Below are 24,121 nucleotides of genomic sequence, written 5' to 3'. Positions count from 1 at the left end.
AGGGACAAAGATATATCTTTTGGTAAAAACTATGCAAAATACAGTTTCATAGATGGTAAGAAATATTTATAGCTGTCAATTTTCTCGTTACTGGAAAGTGTAGCACATTGATCATTTTTAACTCTGTTTGCAAATGTATGGTGAATTTCTCCTGGATCTTGGGGAAGGTCACTCACTGGTCTCTGCTCTTGTCTTTGAAGGAGTTCTTGAGGCAAATGTTGGTTTCTCGCGTCCTCTCCTCAGGCTCTTCGGCCTCTAGGCTTCGATTGCAGCTGCGAATCGTCTGCAGAATGTTACTGACGGTCGCCTCCTTGTCTGCGCTGTGGAGTCCATCGCTCCCCGCCCTCTGCAAGAAGTGCTGCTGGCCGTTGTAGTCTGTGACAAACTGTGGAAAGCAAAGAGCAGTTAATTTAATTTACATTCAGCAGACGTTTTTATCCAAAGCTACTAACAAACATTCAAGGTTTACATTTTACTGTATCACTTATGTGTGTTCCCTGGGATTCGGACCAGTGTCCTTGTTGCTAGTGCTCTACCAGTCTTGCAAGTGATGTGAAAAGCCTATTTGGCATTACTCGCAGAAGTTGTGTCAAACCAGCCGATCACATTAGCACTTACCAAATCAAGAAATGTTTTCGGTTTTGTGTGCAATATGCATCAGATGGTTAGTGAACGCAATGTGGGCAGTATAGGGACGTGCCGCCTGTGTGGTCTGAAATCTACTCCACCACAGAGATTCCAGACAAAAGAAAAGAACCACAACTATGGACAATAGAGTTAGAATAATGGGTTTTAAAAAGGTTTTCTTGACTCAAAGATGATTTGATGGTCACTAGAGTGACAAAATGTATTTTTCCTGGTTGAATCAATCTAATGTCCTTTTAGCAATTTAGCAGGCATATTATATGTTTGATGAAAAATGTAATTATAGCTCTGGCCAGCTAATATGGTCTCAGGATTATTATTGTAACCATAAAAGGCGATTAAAATTGACTGCGATGATAAAATTTCCTGTATAAGTCATCCTCACTATTTGGAAATACTTAATCCTCACCTCAACAGAGTCTTCTTGAGAATCAAAAGATGGACGTAGTCCAATAATGCTGGCCGCACCGTCTAGAGCCTCACTGAGTTCCTTAAGGAACACGCCACAGAAGGGCACCACTTTACATCCTGGGATGTTGAGCGCACGGTTGACCACTTTCTTGTACTCAGTTGATGACTCGTGTTGGGCCATGGCATCCTTCAAACCACGCATGGTCTCAATATCTGCCTGGTCCATAAACTGCCACATCTTTAGCACTTTGCGAGACCTGGGGAGGAAATGTCGTAAGCAGGGCCATAGCTACAAATTCTGGACCTTATTTGTGTATATTTTTCTGGGATTGATGCTTAAAACAAGAAAAAACTATTTGCCAATGGAGTAACAAAATCGAACAACTGAAAAAACAAGTGCATTTTTCTAACCCATTGGCAAAAAGCATTTTCACTTTAAGTATAATCCTCACATAAATTTGTTAGATTTTGAAAAAAAGACTTTAAAAATATCTTTTGGCACTTTGGAGCTTTTCAAGTAAATGTATCTTGCTTTAAGGATGTTTAGATATTTTTACTGGAAAACAAGACAAAATTACTATGAAGATAATTTTTTCAGAGAAACAGAGTAAGCACCACAAATCAAACTATTGATTTGGAGAGAGTCGATGGAAACAATGTTTTAAAATTTTAAAACTACTTGCATCACGTGGAGCAAGATTAGTGACATAAAACACATTATACTGGATTCTACATCAAATCTACTGCAACTGATATGGGGCCCCTCTGGACTTAGAATCGTTCCACCCTTCACCCCATTAGTGACGGCCCTGTTGGTAAGATTGATCCTTTTTCATGTTACAAATGTGCCATCAAAGACAAATCAGCGACTCTAAGCTCCTTAGGAATGTTCCTCACTTCGTTAAGCATCCCGCAATTCAAATAGAGAGGAACATTAATTCTTAAGGGGTTTGTTCATTCTCTAGCCAAGCACTTAAAGGCATCATGCCATACCTGAGACCTGCCAAGAACTCCATGACCGCATTGTAGTTGCCCATGTTCCAGCAGCATTTTGCCACATGGACAAGGTATGAGAAGACTTCCCTTTTCTCCTCCATGGACCCAGCAGTCAGAATGAGCCAAGTCACCCACGAGCTCACCTAAACACAAAATAATGCTTTATTAAGGGGAACTACTGACAAAAGAACAACAAAAACAGTTAGTCTGATCTCATCTAAACTTTTTCTTTGTGTTGTATGGTCACATTAAAACTGCCATGGAAACTTTAACATACGTTTACTTTTTAAAAATGCCTTTTTTGTTTTGATTTGATTGTTTTGTTTTCTTGGCGCAGACCCAGACTTTCAATATTATTTTGAAAGTCTATCTTAAAAATATTAATTTCATTTTTAAAACTATGACTTATTTAATATATATTTAAATTATTACACAAATAAATGTCCCTCAGTTAAGGGACAATTAATTAAGATTTTGTTAAAGAATCTTCTCATTGGCAAATGAAACAAATCTTGATACAAGCGCCCTGGATCCTTTAAAGTTTAATCAGATAGAGAGAGCAGTTGATTGGAATTAAACTACATAAGCCCCCTTCATAGATCAGAAAAGAGCTTCCAGGGGGCAAAATCCCATCACATTTTAAAACTGAAATAAAAGCTTTTCCTTTAAATGAAGTTCAAGAACAAGCTTGGAAATTAGAACTATTAAATTCCTTTTTTAGCTTTCCAGACAGCAAATAAATAAAGTGAGGAGAAGAGATTGTCTAATAGTTGAAGAGGGCAATATTCAATGACAGAGAAGGTAAATAATCTATATAAATTTCATTAAAATCAAGTCTGGTTTCATTTGCTATTTTGTTCCCCTTTGATGCCAAGAGCAACTGTATTCCTCTATAGTTATTCATTAAGGCCTGAAGGAAGCAGTTCCAGTATCATAAATGACACTTGCACAGGAAAGCATCACTATTACTATTACTCATTCTCAGGGTTAGAGATCTGAACAAACCCTCAGCAAAAAAGTTGGCGCAAACTCATCCATCAACATTTATGGACATGAATCATACCTCAAATTATAGCTTGTTTAGGAGATGTGTGTTGTTACTTTTATAAGATTTTAACCTGACGGTTGATAAAACAAGGGGGGGAAATCGCCTTTGGGTTCAGGCCAATAAGAGACCACCTAGTAACCACTCAGAATACCCTTACAAGCATTTTGCGATGTGCTAAAAAACCACCCTGAACACCACATAGCAACACCCTACCAACCACCCAAAACACCTTAGCAGCCACATAGCAACACGCTAACAACCACTCATAACACCTTAGCGAACATAGCAATGTCCTGTCAATAGCCCTGCTACCACTAAGAACACCTTAGAAACATGCTATATAAAAAAAAAAAAACTCTAAACACCTCAGCATTTGCACAGCAAAACCTTGGCAACCACCCAAAACACCCTAGCACTGTGGCTGAAAGTTTTGCACCGACAAGCAGTCAGTCACATTTATATCAGTCTATTTGAGAATATTATTATTATTTATCAGAATTTAACAGCACTGAAATAATAACTTTTCCTTTATGTTTAAGCTTTCTGTTGAGCTCTTTGGCTACATACAGGTTAAGTAAGCAGCTACAGTAAATGCAAAATCGATCCAAACTAAAGCACCAGTTTTACATGCAGTGCACTCATTAGGTGCACTCAGTAACTTTTTGAAATATGTCAAAATGACTTACATTTGCTTACAGTGACACCTAGTGGCCTGGAAGCTGCATCATTCAAACAGTAGTTTTCAGTTACAGATGCCATTGTAGAAATTCACTATGCACAGTAAACCAGGATTAATTTAATCCATGAATGAATGTGTCCAATAACAGGGCAGTTACTGAGATTAAGCAAGTAGTATTCATCTTGTCATGTGATCCTGACATGGCAGCCCCCATGAGGGCACCCCTGCCCCATGTAGAATAAAATAACTTTTATAAAGTTACTGATTTGACTGAACTCTTCATCTCACATGAGTAGTCATGATTTCATACATATGTTTCAATATTATTATTCATGTCTTTAGAAGTAAAACTTTAAATGAGGAAAAAATGACTGAGTGCACATTTAAAGATACCTAGAGATCACATTTCCACTCTCTCTTTCAAGCGAACAGTATTTACCATTAACAAGTCACACAATCCAGGAGTCTTTAGTCCTGAAAGGTCATACCAGCAATCAGTTTGAGCACAAATAGTTAAACGATGGCGTATTGTAGCTTAAAACGCCTCACATAAAGTCAGTCAGTTACATAAACAATTGTGCTGGGGTCCCGGATGATCAGGAGCATTTAAAACGAGGGCACTGGTATGCTTGTGTCATTTTGCCAGCATTCCATCGGTCAGACCGCTGTTCTTGAGGTACAGCGCAGGCCGGACGGCAGCACATGGACAACAGATTTGACACATTACAGGATTACACAACCAGAGACACTGCACAGTGAAAAGGGGCTTTAAAGTGGGCTGACGGTCAAATGTTTGTGAACAACTGACTACAACAAAGACAATATATCTGTGTGTGTCTCTGTGTATGAATGTATATATATATACACATACACACAGACATATATACACGTATATATATATATATATATATATATATATATATATATATATATATATATATATATATACACACACACACACACACACACACACACACACACACACTGCCTGTCCAAAAAAAAAAAAAATAGTAGTTGTTTGGATTTAAATAAGCAGATACTTGAGAGCCTATGATTGGATCATTACTGCAGTGATTAATATGTTTCAGCTGGCAACAATTCTTTTAACCCTAACTGATGCAGTGTGTAGCTTCTCATTTCTTAAACAACCATGTCAGAAGATGTATCCCATGGTCGTGGAAAAGATGTTACTGTGTTTCAGAAGGGGCAAATTATTGGCCTTCATTAAGAAAAGAAAAAAGGAGATTGCTGAAATCACTGGAATTGGGTTAAGAACTGTCCAACGCATTATTAAAACTTGGAAGGATAGTTGTGAAATGTCAGCTTCGCAGAGGAAATGTGGTTGGAAAAAAATCTTGAATGATCATGATCGGAGATCACTAAAACTCTTGAAGTCACATCGTAAAAAATCGACAGCAGAACTCAATAGTGAACTTAATAGTGAAAGTAAGGGCATTTCCACACGCACAATGTGACGAGAATTCAATTTGCCAGGGAGCATGAGGATTAGACTGTGGCGCAATGGAAAAAGGTCATGTGGTATGATGAGTCCAGATTTACCCTATTCCAAAGCGTTGGGCACGTCAGGGTAAGAAGGGAAGCACATGAAGCGATGCACCCTTCATGCATAGTGCTCACTGTACAAGCGTCTGAAGGCAGTGTTATGATCTGGGGTTGCTTCAATTGTTCAGGTCTAAACTCAGCACCGTTATGTGGAAATAAAATGAATTCAGCTGACTACCTGAATGTACTGAATGACCAGGTTATCCCATCGATGGATTTTTTTCTTCCCTGACGACACGGGCATATTCCAGGATGACAATGTCGAGATTCATCGATCTCAAATTGTGAAAGAGTGGTTCAGGGAGTATGAGGAATCATTTTAATTTCCATGAATTGGCCACCACAGAGTCCTGACCTTTACCCCATTAAAAGTCTTTGGGATGTGCTGGAGAAGACTTTACAGAGTGGTTCGGCTCTACCATCGTCAATACAAGATCTCGGCCAAAAATTAATGCAACTCTGGACAGAAATAAATGTTGTGACGTTGCATAAGGTTGTCAAAACAATGCCATGACGAATGTGCACCGTAATCAAATCTAAAGGCAGTCCAATGAAATATTAAGTGTATGCGACTTTTTTTTTTGGGCCAGGCAGTGTGTATATATATATCATATAATGGCAGCAACATGTAATACAATTGTATTATAACATTTTAATATAGAAGCGTGTACTATATACATTTATACATGGGGCTTGCATGACTACTTTTTTATATGGGTCAACTTATAGTCCCTGAAAAGTGGATGGGTCAATGTCAACCTTATTTAAAAGGTTTAATTTCCACCACCACTTTTTAAACACTGACATATAATTCCAAATGATGTCCGTCATTTTGATAGATAAAACATAAGAAAACCATTTTAACAATCTTTACTTCTTTACAGTCTGTGATATGCTGCTCTCTCTCCCTCCGTGTGCTTAAGAGAGAGAGAGAGAGAGCACGTAACTGAGGTGATGCGGGTGACAAATGAAGCATGCGTACCCACAATGACAGATTTATTTGGCTTGCGTTGTCAAACAGTCTTCTCCCTACAGTTTCTTGATTAGTTTAATTGCTCTTCACAAGAATCTTAGCTTGTGCCATATATGAAAATGTACACTGTAAATGTCCGCAGCACTTTGCAGCGCTGTTCCCTTATACGTGATTTGAAAATTTTATTTTCACTTTAGCGTAATTCCAAACATATCTGAACGCAAATACAGAAGACACTGTTTGTGGATTGAGGAATTTTCCTGTTTTTTTATTCCTGTTTTTTTCCTTTTCATGTGATCGATAAATAGTCTCGCTCGTCACCCGTGATTTAATTGCTATCCGAACGCAGCCATGGAGCCATGCAAATGTACTTTTACAGATGTCACCCTGAGAAACAATTGCCGTCCGAATAAGGCTTTAGTGCATCTTTAATAAAAATCCTCCAGCTACTGCACATTCTTTGGTTTCCCAGAATCTTCTGCAAATTTGAGTTGCTATATGATGTTGACATCCAGCTTTTGACACTTAGGGCAGTTGAGGGACACAACAATTACAAACAGTGCAAACATTTATTGATGCTCCATTGTATATCTCCTGCATAAATTCTGAAAGGGGTGTGTAAACTTCTCTCTCTCATTGAGAAATCCCTGACTAGTTCGAAATGGACACCAGGATTAATGCGCAGGGATGAGGCATATTCCTGTTATGTGATCCATTCAGTTTATGTGGTAATAGTGAAGCACTGATCTGGTCAACTGTCTCTTCAACCAGGAACGTTTCTTCACCTAATCAGAACATTATGAGTTTGTGAATAGACTGTCAAGAAATTCAACTTCAGTGTAATATTGTGGTAGCTAATCATGACTGTAGTAACCAAGGTTAATTTTGTGGTTACTATGGTTTCACTACAAATACCTTGGTAAAACTTTGGTTACTCTAGTAAAGGGACTGTCACCCTAATTAAATATATAACTATCAGGTGATGTTATTGAATTCTGCAATCAGAATTAATACTTAATACTTCTTTAAAAGAGCAGCCTGACTGTAGTTTAACTACTTTAAGTTATCAGTAGCTTGTAGCTTGGAAAGCTACCATTTCAAAGTAGCTTCCCCAACACTGCTTGACAAGGTATGAATATGATCGATTTTAAAGACTGCTGCATTATGAAGAGTTAGTCAAGTGTGAAGGACACATTTCTGTGTCTTACATAACCAGTATAGACTGTCAGAGCTGTATTACTATAACTGCACACTTTAACCTGTCTTTATTACTGCTTTGATATGAAACATGACATAAACCAGCTATGAAGTTTGAATATTTTACATTTTAATGTTGTAGATCTTAAAGAATTTAGCCAAAAATGGTAAAGAAGTATATTAGTATATTTCCATTTTTTATAATTCTCAAAAAATCTGTTTAAGTGGATAGGCACAAGCTGTGAACATGAACAAATCCAAGAAAACAGCAATACAACAGACACTTGTCATGGAAACTAACCCTTCTTGAAACTATGGCTATGTTAACATCTGGTATTAACATTAGTCTTGACTCTCGACTCTCTGATATCCGATTGTAAGTAGACAACGATATATACAGGTGTAAACAAAATCCTAACCATTTTGCAATCACATATGGAGGTAGTCAGAAATGCATGCAACCATGATGCATTTGCAGTGTAAATGCTCATGTAAATGTTCCTGGACGGCTGACACAAGACAGCAGCCTATGTAGGCAGTAGACAGCAAGGCAGCTCACTAGATTTTGGAACACCGTGATGTAATGAAGGCTCACCTCGTTGAACCTGGTGACGAGGTCTTTTACTGTGTTGTGGTGATCATTCTGGGTGGGCATGGTGGGGGCCGACAGCGAGGCTTTGAGGTGCGGGTGGCGTTTGTGGCACTCGGGGCTGCCCAAGTCTCGCGTGAGGAAGCTGAGGTAATCAAGCGGGAAGACACGACGATACAGCTGCTGTTCCTGCTCCGTCAGGATTGTGGCGATTTCTTCCGGGAACTGGATCAGGTGCCGCAGGTCAGCCAGCTCCTTGCTGATGCCCGTCACGGTCGACGGGAGGATGGTTGAGCTTGCCATGGAGCTGCACAGCTGCCGTTCTGAGAGAGAGAGAAAGAGAGAGAGAGAGAACGAGAGAGAGATACATTAGCTATGTTCAAACAGTCAGTGTTTGGTCCTGACAACTGTATTTACTAACAGGTATGACTGTAAAAATCCTGTACATAAAACAGCAGACAGGAGCAGACTGCATATTGTATGTATAAATGAGTAACCAAAGTCAATCCTCTACTCTGCCTCCAAATAATGGCTGTATATTGACAATGGTAAAGACTTCTGTATTGCTCCTTTAAGGATAAATGTTCAGGATTTCAGTCAACTCTCTGGTTCCTTGTTTTGTCCAGTTTAGTTTTTATACACTAAAAAAAAGAAAAAATCCAAAAAAACCTAGCCTTAACTGCTTTCAAAACTGTACTGTATTTAAACCAAACCATATTTAATACTCAAAATCATATTCTACAGCTGTGAGTGTGAGCAGTCATTGTGGTGGGACTCTCTACAATTGGTGCCATTCTAAAGATACATCAAAGGGATTTTGATGGCATTTATAAATTCAATCAATCATTTAGACTTCAAGATTCAAATCAATATTCTTTATAGGCATATGACAAGGTTGGTGATAATTGTGTTCAGTGCAGTGCAAAGAAGGATAAACACAGACACACATAATCCAATCATAATACAATAAAGTACAGTATTTACACAGTAATCATAAAAGTAAATCGGTTGCAAAAGTCAAGAGCTTGTAGATTTGAATTTGAGAACTTGAGTTTGAATTTGAGTACAATCAATATTTATATTCGTAAGTTGAAATTTACACTCACAGCAACAATGTGAAAACTTGTAAAATAAGAATCTGAAGTTCAATGTTGCAATCTGCACTCACAGACAATAATCAAAAACCTATGTTTTGAATTCAAAGTTGTAGACCAGGGGTCGGCAACCTATGGCATGCGTACCAGCATTGGCACGTGGAGGGGTAATCACTAGCATGCCAGCAACGCGAGAGAGGAGTAGACTATTTTATTTATATAAATTCTGCACCTGCATTCCAATCTACATCTTGATGTAATCCTTCCACAAAAACACACAGCATGTTTTCATAAGCTGAATGGGAGGCAAAAAAGTTAAAATATGATGAGAATGCAGTATAACCAACAGACTCGTGCAGCGCATGCAAGCCATTCACGCATCACGAGTCAGCAGCGCTTCACTTTCAGTTAATCACGTAGGTAAACGCGCCCACTTTTCGTCGGTCAGGCTGTGTGGATGGCAGCCCACATGTGTTTCATTTGTTTCTTTTTGCTTTCAGAACAACACGTGATGTACTGAAAACACCACTGTTAAACCTTGAGATTTCCAACCCAGCACACAGGCACACCCTCCTTAAACCACTGTCACATTCAAAATTACATTAAACGATTAAAAGAGAAAACATAAACCCACATTGTGGGGTTCAAAAATCAGAGTCTATACAAAATATAAATTAAACCTGGAAATAAAGTTTTAGGATTTTGCAGGTGTGATTCACCGAAAAGGGCTAAATAGTTGATCGGCTTGTGATGCGTGAATGGCTTGCACGTGCAGTGCGAGTCTTGTCACACTTTAGTGTATAGTTATCAATCCTTAAAATCAAGCAGTAAGAAAGTACACCTTGATGCCTTAAGAATAAGATATATAATGTAGAACTTATTAAAATACATAATTGCCTGACCGTGAAGACTTGCTCTTGTGATTGATCACAACTTAATTGGCTCCGCCCAACACCGGTAGCCTGCTCTCTCGCATCAGTATTTACAAGTGCACAAGCGAGTTTCGCTAAAGGTTTATCACAAAAGTAGCTGCAAAAGTCAAGGTGAGAATATTTGAAGTTGCAGTGTCGGATTTGAGAGGTTGTAACTGCAGATTTGTGGTTGCACTGTGAAAGTGAATTAAAGTACAAAAGTAAATACGTAATACAAGTTTGTGTCTGTCATTGCATTTATGTGAATGTCATTTTACACATTTGTGACTATTTGTATACAACTTTGAATACAAAACACAGGTTTTTGATTATTGTCTGTGAGTGCACATTGCATCATACAACTTCAGATTTGTATTTTAAGTATAAGTATTCACATTGTTGCTGTGAGTGTAAATTTCAACTTATGAATACAAATATTTATTGTACAAGTTCTCAAATTCAAATCTACAAGCTCTCGAGTTTTGCAACCAATTTAGCTTCATAGTAATTACAGGGTTATGGAGATAATCGTAAAAGAGGAAACAAATAAAATAGATAAGTAAATTGTGAGACACTGCAGTCTAATCAGTGCAGTCCAATAAAAGTGGAAGACACAATACAGGCCAGACTTGTAAAAAGCCACAATAACCCATATACTGTGACACTGATGGACCATTTCTTTAAAACACTGGACACAGTGATACTTTATTAAGCATCAGTATATTTACAGTTTCCTCAAGTCTAGTCTAAGATTACGATTAGCAAACTGTTGGTATGGCACCCAAAGCCAGGTCAAGCAAAAATAAAATAAACACTGTGAATCATGCTTGTCTGGATATTGTCAGCTGTCAGAGTCCATGTTTGCAGGTTCCTTAGGCTCTATGCGCCGCCATGGTGACCGCCGGAACAGGAGGGGAAGAGAGAGAGTGCTGTTTGATTTGTGTATCCTGTCTAAAGCCTTCTGATCGGACAGGAGTGTGTGTTTCTAGAACACTCTTGAGGCTCTGTTCCAACACCTAGTGAGCTGCTTTGCTGTCTACAGTCTGCATAGGCATTTCAGGGTGATGGAGACTGAACACGTTCTTGCTCTAAAAATAGCAAAAAAGCACAATGAATAGAACAGAACGCAGAACGTGTCTCGAGGCAGGTTTTTTAACATTTAACTTCTTTTTAACTTTGCTCGGCATATAAAAAACAGTGGCAGTCTTGCGTGAGATGCTGAAAAAACAGCGAGACGTAGCACAAAGGTCAAAGACAGCCATCTAGTGTATGCTTGCATAGCAAAACAATTGAAAAACACTACGAATGGATACAAAAATGCATTCAGATTAAACAGCCCCAAGGGAAGAATTCAAACTGAAATGGAGCCACATAAGTTGTTTAGAACTCTCTGGGTATTATACAAATAATGCTCCAAACTGCGAACGCACAGGAAACATGAATAACAATTGATTTCAACACAGTTTGGTGTTAGCATGTTGCTAAGCTAACAATGCAAAGCATAAGCAAAAATACAGGTGCATCTCAATAAATTAGAATGTCGTGGAAAAGTTCATTTATTTCAGTAATTCAACTCAAATTGTGAAACTCGTGTATTAAATAAATTCAGTGCACACAGACTGAAGTAGTTTAAGTCTTTGGTTCTTTTAATTGTGATGATTTTGGCTCACATTTAACAAGAAACCACCAATTCACTATCTCAACAAATTAGAATACATCATAAGACCAATAAAAAAAACATTTTTAGTGAATTGTTGGCCTTCTGGAAAGTATGTTCATTTACTGTATATGTACTCAATACTTGGTAGGGGCTCCTTTTGCTTTAATTACTGCCTCAATTCGGCGTGGCATGGAGGTGATCAGTTTGTGGCACTGCTGAGGTGGTATGGAAGCCCAGGTTTCTTTGACAGTGGCCTTCAGCTCATTTGTATTTTTTGGTCTCTTGTTTCTCATTTTCCTCTTGACAATACCCCATAGATTCTCTATGGGGTTCAGGTCTGGTGAGTTTGCTGGCCAGTCAAGCACACCAACACCATGGTCATTTAACCAACTTTTGGTGCTTTTGGCAGTGTGGGCAGGTGCCAAATCCTGCTGGAAAATGAAATCAGCATCTTTAAAAAGCTGGTCAGCAGAAGGAAGCATGAAGTGCTCCAAAATTTCTTGGTAAACGGGCGCAGTGACTTTGGTTTTCAAAAAACACAATGGACCAACACCAGCAGATGACACTGCACCCCAAATCATCACAGACTGTGGAAACTTAACACTGGACTTCAAGCAGCTTGGGCTATGAGCTTCTCTACCCTTCCTCCAGACTCTAGGACCTTGGTTTCCAAATGAAATACAAAACTTGCTCTCATCTGAAAAGAGGACTTTGGACCACTGGGCAACAGTCCAGTTCTTCTTCTCCTTAGCCCAGGTAAGACGCCTCTGACGTTGTCTGTGGTTCAGGAGTGGCTTAACAAGAGAAATACGACAACTGTAGCCAAATTCCTTGACACGTCTGTGTGTGGTGGCTCTTGATGCCTTGACCCCAGCCTCAGTCCATTCCTTGTGAAGTTCACCCAAATTCTTGAATCGATTTTGCTTGACAATCCTCATAAGGCTGCGGTTCTCTCGGTTGGTTGTGCATCTTTTTCTTCCACACTTTTTCCTTCCACTCAACTTTCTGTTAACATGCTTGGATACAGCACTCTGTGAACAGCCAGCTTCTTTGGCAATGAATGTTTGTGGCTTACCCTCCTTGTGAAGGGTGTCAGTGATTGTCTTCTGGACAACTGTCAGATCAGCAGTCTTCCCCATGATTGTGTAGCCTAGTGAACCAAACTGAGAGACCATTCTGAAGGCTCAGGAAACCTTTGCAGGTGTTTTGAGTTGATTAGCTGATTGACATGTCACCATATTCTAATTTTTTGAGATAGTGAATTGGTGGGTTTTTGTTAAATGTGAGCCAAAATCATCACAATTAAAAGAACCAAAGACTTAAACTACTTCAGTCTGTGTGCACTGAATTTATTTAATACACGAGTTTCACAATTTGAGTTGAATTACTGAAATAAATGAACTTTTCCACGACATTCTAATTTATTGAGATGCACCTGTATATAGCAAATACAAATATTGGGCAAACTGGTCTTTAGATTGAGCTATTTTATAAATACTTTTCAGTATTGAATTAAGCACATTTAAAATCGACTTCCACTTCGTCCAACATCTTAGCTGTATTTCTTTCTTACTGAGAATATGCCGCAGTGCATTATGAGATTCCAAACTTCGCGAGAACTTCATGTGATGCTCCCTTAGAACTTGGCTAACATAAGGTATCTTATAAGGCAGCAAAATCAAGCTGCCTACCTTTTCAAACAGCCTTTGTATCTTGCATGCATCTATCTATCTATGATGCCTTAAAATACTGTCTGGGTATGCAGCTCACTTGGTTTTTGAACAGGTCCTGAGTTTGAACACAAATGCAGTGAAATCCTTTGTTTGAAAAGTTTTTTCATATATGTGTATTGACAGTCTGTACAGTAAATATTCTTGAAAAGCTGAACTAACATTTAATCACACAGAGTTCAAGAGGTGGGTTTTAAGCAACATCACCACATTGTATTCTCTCGTATCCATTTGCATACAGCAAAAAAAAAAAAAAAAAAACATCACATGTATCTGCCTTGTGTCCTTTCCTCTTCACACATGGCATCTTTTGAAGCAAAATTGAGGGAAATGAATACACTTCATTAAGCTGTGAATGAGCTGGCCTGATCTTTATGCATGGGCCTCTCATAGTACACGTTTTAAAAAGCCGACATGAAGCAGTGCTCACTGTGTGTACGACAGCAGTGATCCTGATTAAGCATGATATATGCTTCTGTAGAACAAGAGCCACATGTCAGTGTGATTCCAAGAAATTGTGCTTCATTGCCAAATTCATGGTGAAGAACTACAGTACCCCTAATTCTAAAGAGAGATCTACCAATCAGAGAAATCGCTTTTATCATGGAAACATAAAACATGGCAAAAGAGTTCAGTAACGACTGCCTACTCCCATGAAACTTTGCAAATAATGAAATGCACTCTCCCTACACTTTCAAATGAATTTATTTGAATATAATGCAAAAAATGTAAATTTGTTGTGCTTTATACTTAAGTGAATAGTTTTATCTAGTACCGCCATATTTGATTCAATAACTTAATCCGCAATGTTTTATGGCGTGCATAGTTCATTACCTCAAAGATGTATAGTACAAAGTCTTGTATGTTTATCTTCCTCTGATTTGACTTTTTTTGCTTCTAATCAAAAGTATAAAATGTTGCGATTCATTATGAAGCAGGTTCATGACTTAGAACTCCTCAATGAGAAACTTTTTTAAATCCGTATAGAGAAACTGCTTTAAAAAAAAGTGGGAAGTCAATTTTGTGCTGTATGGAGATATGCAGAGTGACCATGATGCACTTCCTGCTAAAATCAGCACTCATGCACACATGTACATGCTTACATACTGTACGTTCAAACATAAGCACACACACTCCTCTTGAATATCCAACTGAAAAGCAGATATGTATGGATTAATTCTGAAGTGGTGCTGATACAATGCTACAGTGCTAATGCCTGTTTGATTTACAACCACTGAATTGAACTTTTATTGTTGCACTGAGTAACCTCTCTAGTATCCCATCTGCTATGGAGAATAAATCATTATTGACAGTGCCTCTCCACAATAACAAACCTGTAACTGCCAACGTGGGCGGAAGAGCTACACAAACTATGGGATCATTATTACATTTAGTCATGAACATGTAGTAACTCAGATAACCTAAAGAATAATGCTTGAAATAAAGATTCAAGAAAATACTGCATTAGAAACAGACATCCATTCTCAATAACATTGAGTGCAATGATTCAGTTCTTTGAATGCAAAAATGAGTGAAAGCCTTTAGACCAACACAGCCTTGAACATTTGAAAGAAAAAAAAATAGTAATCTCTTTCAAAACTACATGTGGATGTACTGTCAAACTATATCTTCATTTAGTAGTTTAAAGGAAGGTTCCAGGTTCAATACAAGTCAAGCTCAATCGACAGCATTTGTGCATGATACCACAAAAAATTAATTAGACTTGCCCCTACTTTTCTTTAAAAAAGCTAAAATCTGGGTTACAGTGAGGCACTTACAACGGAAGTGAATGGGGGCCAATCCGTAAACGTTAAAATACCCACGGTTTCAAAAGTATATCCACAACACAAACAATATGTGTTAACGTGATTTTAGTGTGATAAAAACACTTAACCTTTTCTGTCAAGTTATAGTCAATTTTACAACTTAATTGCCATGACGATGTCAACAAACCCTAAAATGACTGTAAAAATGACGATTCAAACTACTTTACAGCTCAAATAATACATTATTTTTAACAGAAGAATTCATGTAAGTGCTTTTATATAATTATAAGCTTCACATTTCCGCCTTTAAACCCTCCAAATTTGGCCCCATTCACTTCCATTGTAAGCGCCTCACTGTAACCTCCATTTTTGCTTTTTTGAAAGAAAAGGAGGGACGAGTCGAAATTAATTTTTGTGGAAATCAACATTCTGTCACAAATGCTGTCGACTGAGTTTAACTTGTATTGAACCCGGAATATTCCTTTAAGCTTGGTTTAGTATTTTAATTTGGGATCCCTTCAATATCCATATTGTGTTATTGCGTTAGAGAGAGGGTTTGTTCACAACTATGTCATAAAATTCCTCATTACATCCCTACTGTACTGAATGTAAGCTATTAAATTTAAATAACTGTGTCATGACTTAACAGCAGAACATAAGGAATATAATATAATTGATTATGACTTATTCCTTGATTACTGCATTTGTTTTTACTTTTTACTAATATCTGACATTAAAACTAGAAATTACAAGAAAACAATAAATTAGTGCTTCTACACCATAGAAGTAAGAGTAGGTTTTCATGTCTCATACACCTTAATTCATAAAACAAATTGTCTAAATAAACAGTGAATTTGGCCAATCCTTTAAAAAGATAAATATGTAATCATTACAACAGTAGAACAAATTGCATTAATGAGGTCAACACAAAAAAAAAATAATGATTCAATTATTAATATAATACTTATTATTATAAGACTTCTCTATTGTTGATTAATGCATTTGTTTTTCCTTTATACTGCATATCTGACATAAGCTAGAGGAAATTACTAGAAAGCAACCTGTCACAATACTATTTTCACCCAATAGAAGTGAGATGTAAAGAGACGATGTTTTTCTTGCATTTTCCTGTCTCATACACTAAGACACCTATTCAAATACACATTCTCTACAGTATATAAACAGTGAATTTGTCCCATCCTTGAAAGAGATCATAATTTACTCACCCATGTCATGCCTTTTTGACCGCAGTTACCAGCTCTCAACACAAACAAACCATGCACCCTAAATTGATCAGTAAGACATATTCCCTGTTGAAAACTGCATCCCAACATCAAAATTACTAGAAATTACTAGAAACTAATACGTCACACAGTTACCACCCCACAAGCTGGAGTGGAGATGCTTTTTTCTTGTGTTTTTTGTCAAATATACTTAACACTCAAAACAAACAAACAGCCATGGCTTGACTGCCAATGCAGATTTGAAAGAATAGCACCACTGATGTAAGATTGGAAATAACTCAGTCCACATAAGTGTCAATACTTTGTGTTGTTTCCCGCATGGTAAAGTTGAAGTGTCACTTACTGAGCAGCCTGTAGTCCATCCTCTGGGAGTGGGAGTGTTTCATGGTGCTGGACGCAGCTGCAGACGGCACGCCAACTCCCTGCTTCACGCCACAACGATGAGAGGCGCTTAGCCACATTTAAACTCAGCCTGAATGCAGTTGCCAGCTCTCCACTACCACCAATCTGATGCGCTGCATAGCTCACTCGTTCGCAAGCGCACACATACACACACACGTTTTGGTCACTCATACTCCCCTCCCTCTTTCTCTCTCCCTCTCTCTCTCACACACACTCTTACTCTCTCTATTGGCTGCTCCTCCCTGGCAGGTCATGTTACTCTGATGAAAGCAACTCATAGTGTTAAGAGCAGGGAGAGGAAATTGAGCACCCAAACACGCTGTGATCACCAGTAAAGAGCTCGCTGGCTGACTTGGGTCACAGTCCAGTGAGAATTTGATTGGCAAACAATGACAATATACTCTAAATTTGGGCATGAGACTTAAGAGACGGGCTTGAGTGCGATTGTTTCCATCATTGGTCTTCTTGGTACACCCTGACAGAAACTAAAGAACAAGAACTAATCCATTGGCTTTAAGGTCCATTGCTTGTATTTATAAAGCCATTAAACTCTTAACTGGCAGACCTACCTGAAGGATGGAGAGGACACAGCTATTATAGGGTTAACCCTGAACTATAAAGTGTTAACCATGGTTGACCCTTTATAGTTCAGGGTTAACCCTATAATAGCTGTCCACTTCGTCACTCAGGTAGGTCTGCCAGTTAAGAGGTTAAAGGTGAAGTATGTGATTTAGTGTGTGCCATTATTAGCACAATATGAAATGTAGGGATGCACTGATCCGATACCTGACTCGCTATCAGCTCCAATACTGACATTATTTAACCGGACTGGGTATCGGTCCAACAAGCCTCATCCAAATCCGATACTGTGTGTTAGTAATAGTCGTTACTGTGAAGCTCCAAAATTTACATAAAAGAACCATAAAAGCAACAGTGAAGTAGTGCATATGACTCGTGCATTTCATTCAAAGTCTCTTGAAGACAAATGATAGCTTTCTGAATCGCAAAAGGCTGCGTTTGATAAGCAAATATGTAGTCTGCATGCGGAGCGTGTTTCAGTAAATGCGTGCTGCTCTGTTGAAACACACACTGCACGCGCTGCTGTTTTCTGCTCTCAAAGCAGCACGCAATATGTGAGCACTACTTACGAACAACACATAAGATGTAGATGCTCAATAGATCAGTTTGCCTATAACATGTATCGAGAATGGCACAGGTGGAGCATTTCACCAGAATTTAAATATGAAGCTTATTAAAATACTTTGACCTAGGCTACACACACACACGCAAGCAAACAAGCACGCACTCAAAGGACTTCCTGGAGTGTTCCAACCTTCAAAATAAAAGCCCAATGGTTTTAAATTTAAGAATGCATGACAAAATATATTACTATATGAATATATACAGTATATTTTATATATATATATATATATATATAACTATTGTATAATAAATTTCTAAAACTTAATAAATAATCGTTATAATTATTATAATAATAATATTTGTTTACAAATTACAACAATACTTAAGTTGACTGGGTTTTAAAAAATAATTCTGTGAATGAAAAGTGGACTTATATCCTGTTACAACTGAAGTGAACAAAAAAAAGAGATATCTGAATCATTTTAAGCCCAGATACAAGTACTGTGCAAAGAGAACTTGCTTCTTTTCCACAGAAGATTTTCACATAAATTACTGTTAATTTTGCTGCTGAATTTATCCAGTAGACCAGTTAACAATTAAGCTTTTCTTACTAAGCTACACATTTTCAATATACTGAAGTTATGTGGAGTTAGAGGTTTGTTTCATTTCATATAAATGAGTACTCCCAATCAGTTCCACACAGTTAGGTAAAAATATTCTACACTGATTAAGAAAAACAACAATGGCATCAGATCGGGATTGGCCGATACTGAGATTTCAGGTAACAAAACCAGATCGGTAGAGAAAAGTGGTATCTGTGCACAAATAGTGACTCTTTTCAAGCAGGTTTCCCAAACACTCACCATTGATTGAACAAAAAGATAGTCCCACCCCAAACTCACACCACTGGTTGAGCAACACCAACTCCATTTTGATAGCGCCACAGAGCCATAAGGTTTACACATTTAGGGGGATTCAACCTACAAATGATTTACTTGTTGTTACTTGTCTCTTTTTCATGCTGGAATAGTTCACACAAAAATCTAAATTTTGTGACAATCTACTCACCTTTGCATCATTCTAAGCTTGTATGATGTTCTTTCTTATGCAAGGAGATGTTTTAATACTTAAAGTGGCTGTGGACAGTGAACAACACAAGTTCTCGCAATTTACTGTGAACTTGAAATACAGTGCACAACTTGTATGGACTACTTTAATGGTGCATTTTTGTTATTTTTGGAGCTTGAAAGCATTGTATGGAACATCACTGTTCACATTCTTCAAAATATTTCACACAGTCACACACAGCTTTAGAACAACATGAAGGTGAGCTTATGATGGGTGAACTATTCCTTAAAGTTTCTTATATATTCTTTTGACTCTGCAATATACAGGATGTTAGTAAGTTCATTGTAAACAAATGTAAATGTAAGGATATAAAAAGAGGGTTTTCTAATCTGGTGCCATTGAAGATGTGCCATTTCCTCCACACTTGTCTTTTAGTCAAAACACCAAATACGAGTCATCAACGTTTGTGGCCATGCTGTCCCTAATCTCAGTGCTGTATAAACAACACAGCTGTGAATGTATGACTCAACCTGTGCAGTGCGCAAATCCCTCACCTCTAGCGATGAAGGTCTCAGGTTTTGCATTTTTCCTGCACGCACAGAGCTGCCTTTCATTCAGAACGTAAGTGAGTGTGTTCTCCTGACCTGACCCGGTAGACACTATCCCTGTCCACTTCCATTTACTGCCACTCAAGCTGTGTTGCAGCATTGTTTTTCAGGGACCTAATTCGACTGCAACACTCTTTATTCTATAACAGTTTTGAATTATTTATTTTGTTTTTATGTTTTATTTTCAATTTGCCCTTTTAATTTAGTTTAGTTTTTGTAAGTTTTCACTTTATGGACCTTTCCATTCTTGAAACTTTTGTAAATTGGGAGTCATTTGCACACAAATGAATTTCCTTCACAAACATGATGTATACTCTAGATTTGTTAGTTAAACGAGTTTATGTTAGCGAATTCGTAAACATCCGTAAATAGGGTGCATGTGCACTTTATTTACAATTATCATAATCCACGCCCATGTAGACACCTTACGAGGAAGATCACAGACTTTCAGATGGTCAGGAGCAAGTTTAATTTGTTTGTAGCAAAGAACATTTTGAAAATATGAAAACGTTCATGAATACGAGAATACGTCAGAACAGACTTTGCTGTTGCACGAGAAAAATTTGTTTGCTCCTGTTTTTTGATAGACACCCTATGACTGTTGGTTTTACTTCTGTTGTTTTAGTATATCTAGTTTTTATTGTAGTTTTAATATTGTATACTGCCAAAGTCAATCAAATAAAAAGTCTCGGGGCTGTCTAGTGTTATCACTATCTAGTGGCCTTCTCATGTTTAATAAAGGTGGGTTGTAAAGGTTTCACATTTTACAACATATTGTGCAAAAACAATCTAAAATAAAATCAACTGCCTTTTTTAAAGGAGCGGCACTGTCACCTCACAGCAAGAAGGTCACCTTTCTGTGTGGGGTTGTCATGTTCTCCCCGTGTTCGCGTGGGTTTCCACTGGGTGCTCCGGTTTGCCAGACAATCCAAAAACATGCAGGTCAAATGAAGACTCTAAATTGGCCATTGGTGTGAGTGAGAGTGTGAATTTGTTTGTGTGTGTGTATTGCCCTGTGATGGACTAGCCACCTTCTGCCTGAAACAGCTGGGATAGACTCCAGCACTACCTGCGACCCTGCATAGGATAAGTGGCTACAGAAGATGGATGGATGGATTTTTTTCATTTTGGTTAGTTTCGGAGTCATACAAATGTATTTTGGTTTCATTTCAGTTATGTTAGTCTTTATTTGACTGTAGTTGATGCAAATGTTTTCGTTAGATTTTGATAACAATAACAACACTGTTTTTTTTTTACACCCAATTTGGAATGCCCAATTCCCAGTGCACTTTTAAGTCCTCGTGGTCGCGTAGTGATTCGCCTCAATCCGGGTGGCGGAGGATGAATCCCAGTTGCCTCCGCGTCTGAGACCATCAACCCGCGCATCTTATCACGTGGCTTGTTGAGTGCGTTGCCACGGAGACATAGCGCATGTGGGGGCTTCACGCCATCCACCGCGGCATCCGCGCTCAACTCACCACGCGCCCCACCGAGAACAAACCACATTATAGCTACCACGAGGAGGTTACCCCATGTGACTCTACCCTCCCTAGCAACTGGGCCAATTTGGTTGCTTAGGAGACCTGGATGGAGTCACTCAGCACACCCTGGGATTCAGACTAGCGAGCTCCAGGGGTGGTAGCCAGCGTCTTTTACCACTGAGCTACCCAGGCCTCCACAACACTTGTTTTAATCAGCCTCCACATACAAGTGAGTGTTGAGCGGATAACAACACTGCTGGTCATACTACAGACACCTGTTATTTCCTACACAAAGGCCACTCTGGAGTGAACCTGATCTCCTGTGGAGGGTGTTAATAGAAACTTTTGCTGCAAAAAAGATTCTCTTTGACACTCTCTAGGCTTCAAAAAGAGCCAACCCTAATGACTACTGGACCAGAATGAAACATCTTAAATACTTCCTAATCAAATACTACAACCATTAAAGGGTTAGTTTACCCGAAAATGAAAATTCTCTCATCATTTACTCACACTCAAGCCATCCCAGGTGTGTATGACTTACTTGCTTCTGCTGAACATAAATGAAGATTTTTAGAAGAATATCTCAGCTCTGAAGGCCTTCACAATGCAAGTGAAAGAGCACCAACATTTTGAAGCTCCAAAATGCACATAAAAGCAGCATAAAAGGATGCCATAAGGTTAAATCTATATCTTCAGACGTGATAAGATAGGTGTGGGTGAGAAACAGATCAATATTTGAGTCCTTTTTTCCTATAAATTCTCCTCCCCGCCCAGTAGGTGGTGATATGCACGAAGAATGTGAATAGCCAAAAACAAAAAAAAGTGAAAGTGCAGACTGATTACTTCTATGCTGCCTTTATGTACTTTTTGAGATTCAAAGTTCTGGTCAGCATTCACTTGCATTGTATGGACCTACAGTGTTGAAATATTTTTCTAAAAATCTTAATTTGTGTTCTTCAGAAGAAAGAAAGTCACACACATCTGGGATGACATGAGGGTGTGTAAATGATGAGAGAATTTTTATATTTGGGTGAACTATCCAAAAAATAATTAACTTTCAAAAAACTTTTAAGTAACTAGATTTTTACATTTTCTGAAGAAAATGTGAGTAGTGCTTGTCGTGGGTGGATGCCAGGGCGTTGCTATGGTGTTCTGAGAGGGTGTTTAACATGTTGTCGTGCGGTTACTTGTGTGTTCCGGATGGTTGTTAGAGCATTGCTAGGTGGTTGCTAAGGTGTTTTAGATGATTGCTTACTGGTCCAAATCAAAAGAGCCCAGCCCCAAGTCTATGAGATTTTGGTACCTACATATTCAATGCAAGTCTATAGATTTTTTTCACTCATTTCATCATTCGCTAGGTGGAAATCAAATCTAATCGCTTAGAAAAGCAATAGCACATCTCTCCTCAACAAGCTGCAAGATTTGTATCATCCATGTCCATAGTACCAATATTGTGGGACAGGTTACTGCTAAACTTGAATACTTAGGGTTAAGGGTTTGTTAAAATGCCAAATTAAATTTGTGCTACGGACATGAATGATACCATAAATCATGTGGCTTGTTGTGCTATTACTTTTCCCGAGTGATTGGACAGTTTTCACCTGGCTAGTATAAAACGGACGAAAATATCCTGTAGGTTTACATTGGAGGAACCATACCTAGGGTCAGAATATCTCACAGTATATTTACAAGCACTTTAAAAGTTTGATTTAAAACATCATGTGAATGCTTTAGTCCGACTATTATCATGCCAGTACGATTATTGCGATGTCCAGTGTTGGGTAATGTTACTTTTAAAAGTAACTCGTTAGAATATTGCCTTACTCCTTAAAGTAACAAGTAATTTTTTATGGAAAGTAAATACATTACTTATGCATTATTTTTGCGTTACTTTTTTCTCACAGCCACTTTCTCTTCTGCTATGCTATGCATTCCATACAAATAAGCCATGCATTACATACAAGAGACATTGCAGGTCATGCTAGCTACTGTACAACACTCATGTCAAAACAACATAGTAAACAAACAGATATTTAGAAAGTAAATCATATTTATCAAAAAAATATGAATATGCATGAACTGTTTTTCCATCGACATGGCAGCCAATATGAATAATGAAGAATAACCACTGTCTTACTTAAAGCAGCAAAGTCCAATACTTGAACCTGCATCATGTGTGTCATCATGTGCTGTGCCCATCGACAATGTCAGAGTCAATTTGAGAAGTTAGGATAAAATTCAGTGTGGAATGCCAGCCTAACATGTTCAAGGAATAAGTCTGGTGAATAAATAAATATTTTTCACTTAAGTCATCTCAGTGCACGCTTGTTTTGCCTACAGACGCCACAACTTCAAAGGCACATGTTGAAACAACTTGAATGGAATCGTTTTTAATGCTACCAAAATGTCATAAAAATGGTTTGTTTCATGAATCAAACTACATGTTTATTATAAAACAAAAATGTAGAATATTTTTAGAAACTAAGACATTTTCTCTGCGTACGCAATCGATGTAGAACATTGCTCAGAGCGACTGTTCCAGAGTCTTTTCTCATACCATTCTCCCTGTTACAGGGAGACTGTATCACAGAGCAGTTCGGCTGCGTAAGTCAGTGAATTGAGTGAGCATTTCACCCTGTGTATCATGTCATGGCCAGTGGAAGACTAGTCGTATAATTTCTCTGCCTAAACGAGTTTACTGATTTTTTTAATGCAGTGTGTATTAACACATGAATCAATCGTGTTTCACTCAACCGAATGTTGACCTCATATTACGCTAAAACACGAAATGTGCATGTACGTTAACGGGATAATTGACAGGCGATGTCTGTATCTAAAAGGTGATTGGCTCTTTTACCTGCAAGGCGGGACTTCCTTTCTACATCTATTGACTGTTGGGTGCTAGAGCTTCTT

General features: G+C 38.2%; 1 protein-coding gene across 1 annotated transcript in view; it reads right to left on the bottom strand.

Annotated features, from left to right (window-relative positions):
• The window catches only part of LOC127427368 (1-phosphatidylinositol 4,5-bisphosphate phosphodiesterase epsilon-1-like), a 157,713-nt gene that overhangs the window by 41,186 nt on the left and 92,406 nt on the right, over positions 1-24,121 (bottom strand). The window contains exons 4-7 of the mRNA XM_051674935.1: positions 8,108-8,424; positions 2,050-2,195; positions 1,055-1,313; positions 177-385 (exon numbers count right to left, since the gene is read on the bottom strand). Of these exons, the coding sequence (XP_051530895.1) occupies positions 177-385; positions 1,055-1,313; positions 2,050-2,195; positions 8,108-8,424 (931 nt within the window). The remainder of the gene's footprint in view (positions 1-176; positions 386-1,054; positions 1,314-2,049; positions 2,196-8,107; positions 8,425-24,121) is intronic.

This window comes from Myxocyprinus asiaticus, chromosome 36 (assembly GCF_019703515.2).
Source record: "Myxocyprinus asiaticus isolate MX2 ecotype Aquarium Trade chromosome 36, UBuf_Myxa_2, whole genome shotgun sequence".
NCBI lineage: Eukaryota > Metazoa > Chordata > Actinopteri > Cypriniformes > Catostomidae > Myxocyprinus > Myxocyprinus asiaticus.
The sequence above is the reverse complement of the archived record's forward strand: the minus strand, read 5'-3'. Positions and strand labels throughout refer to the sequence as shown.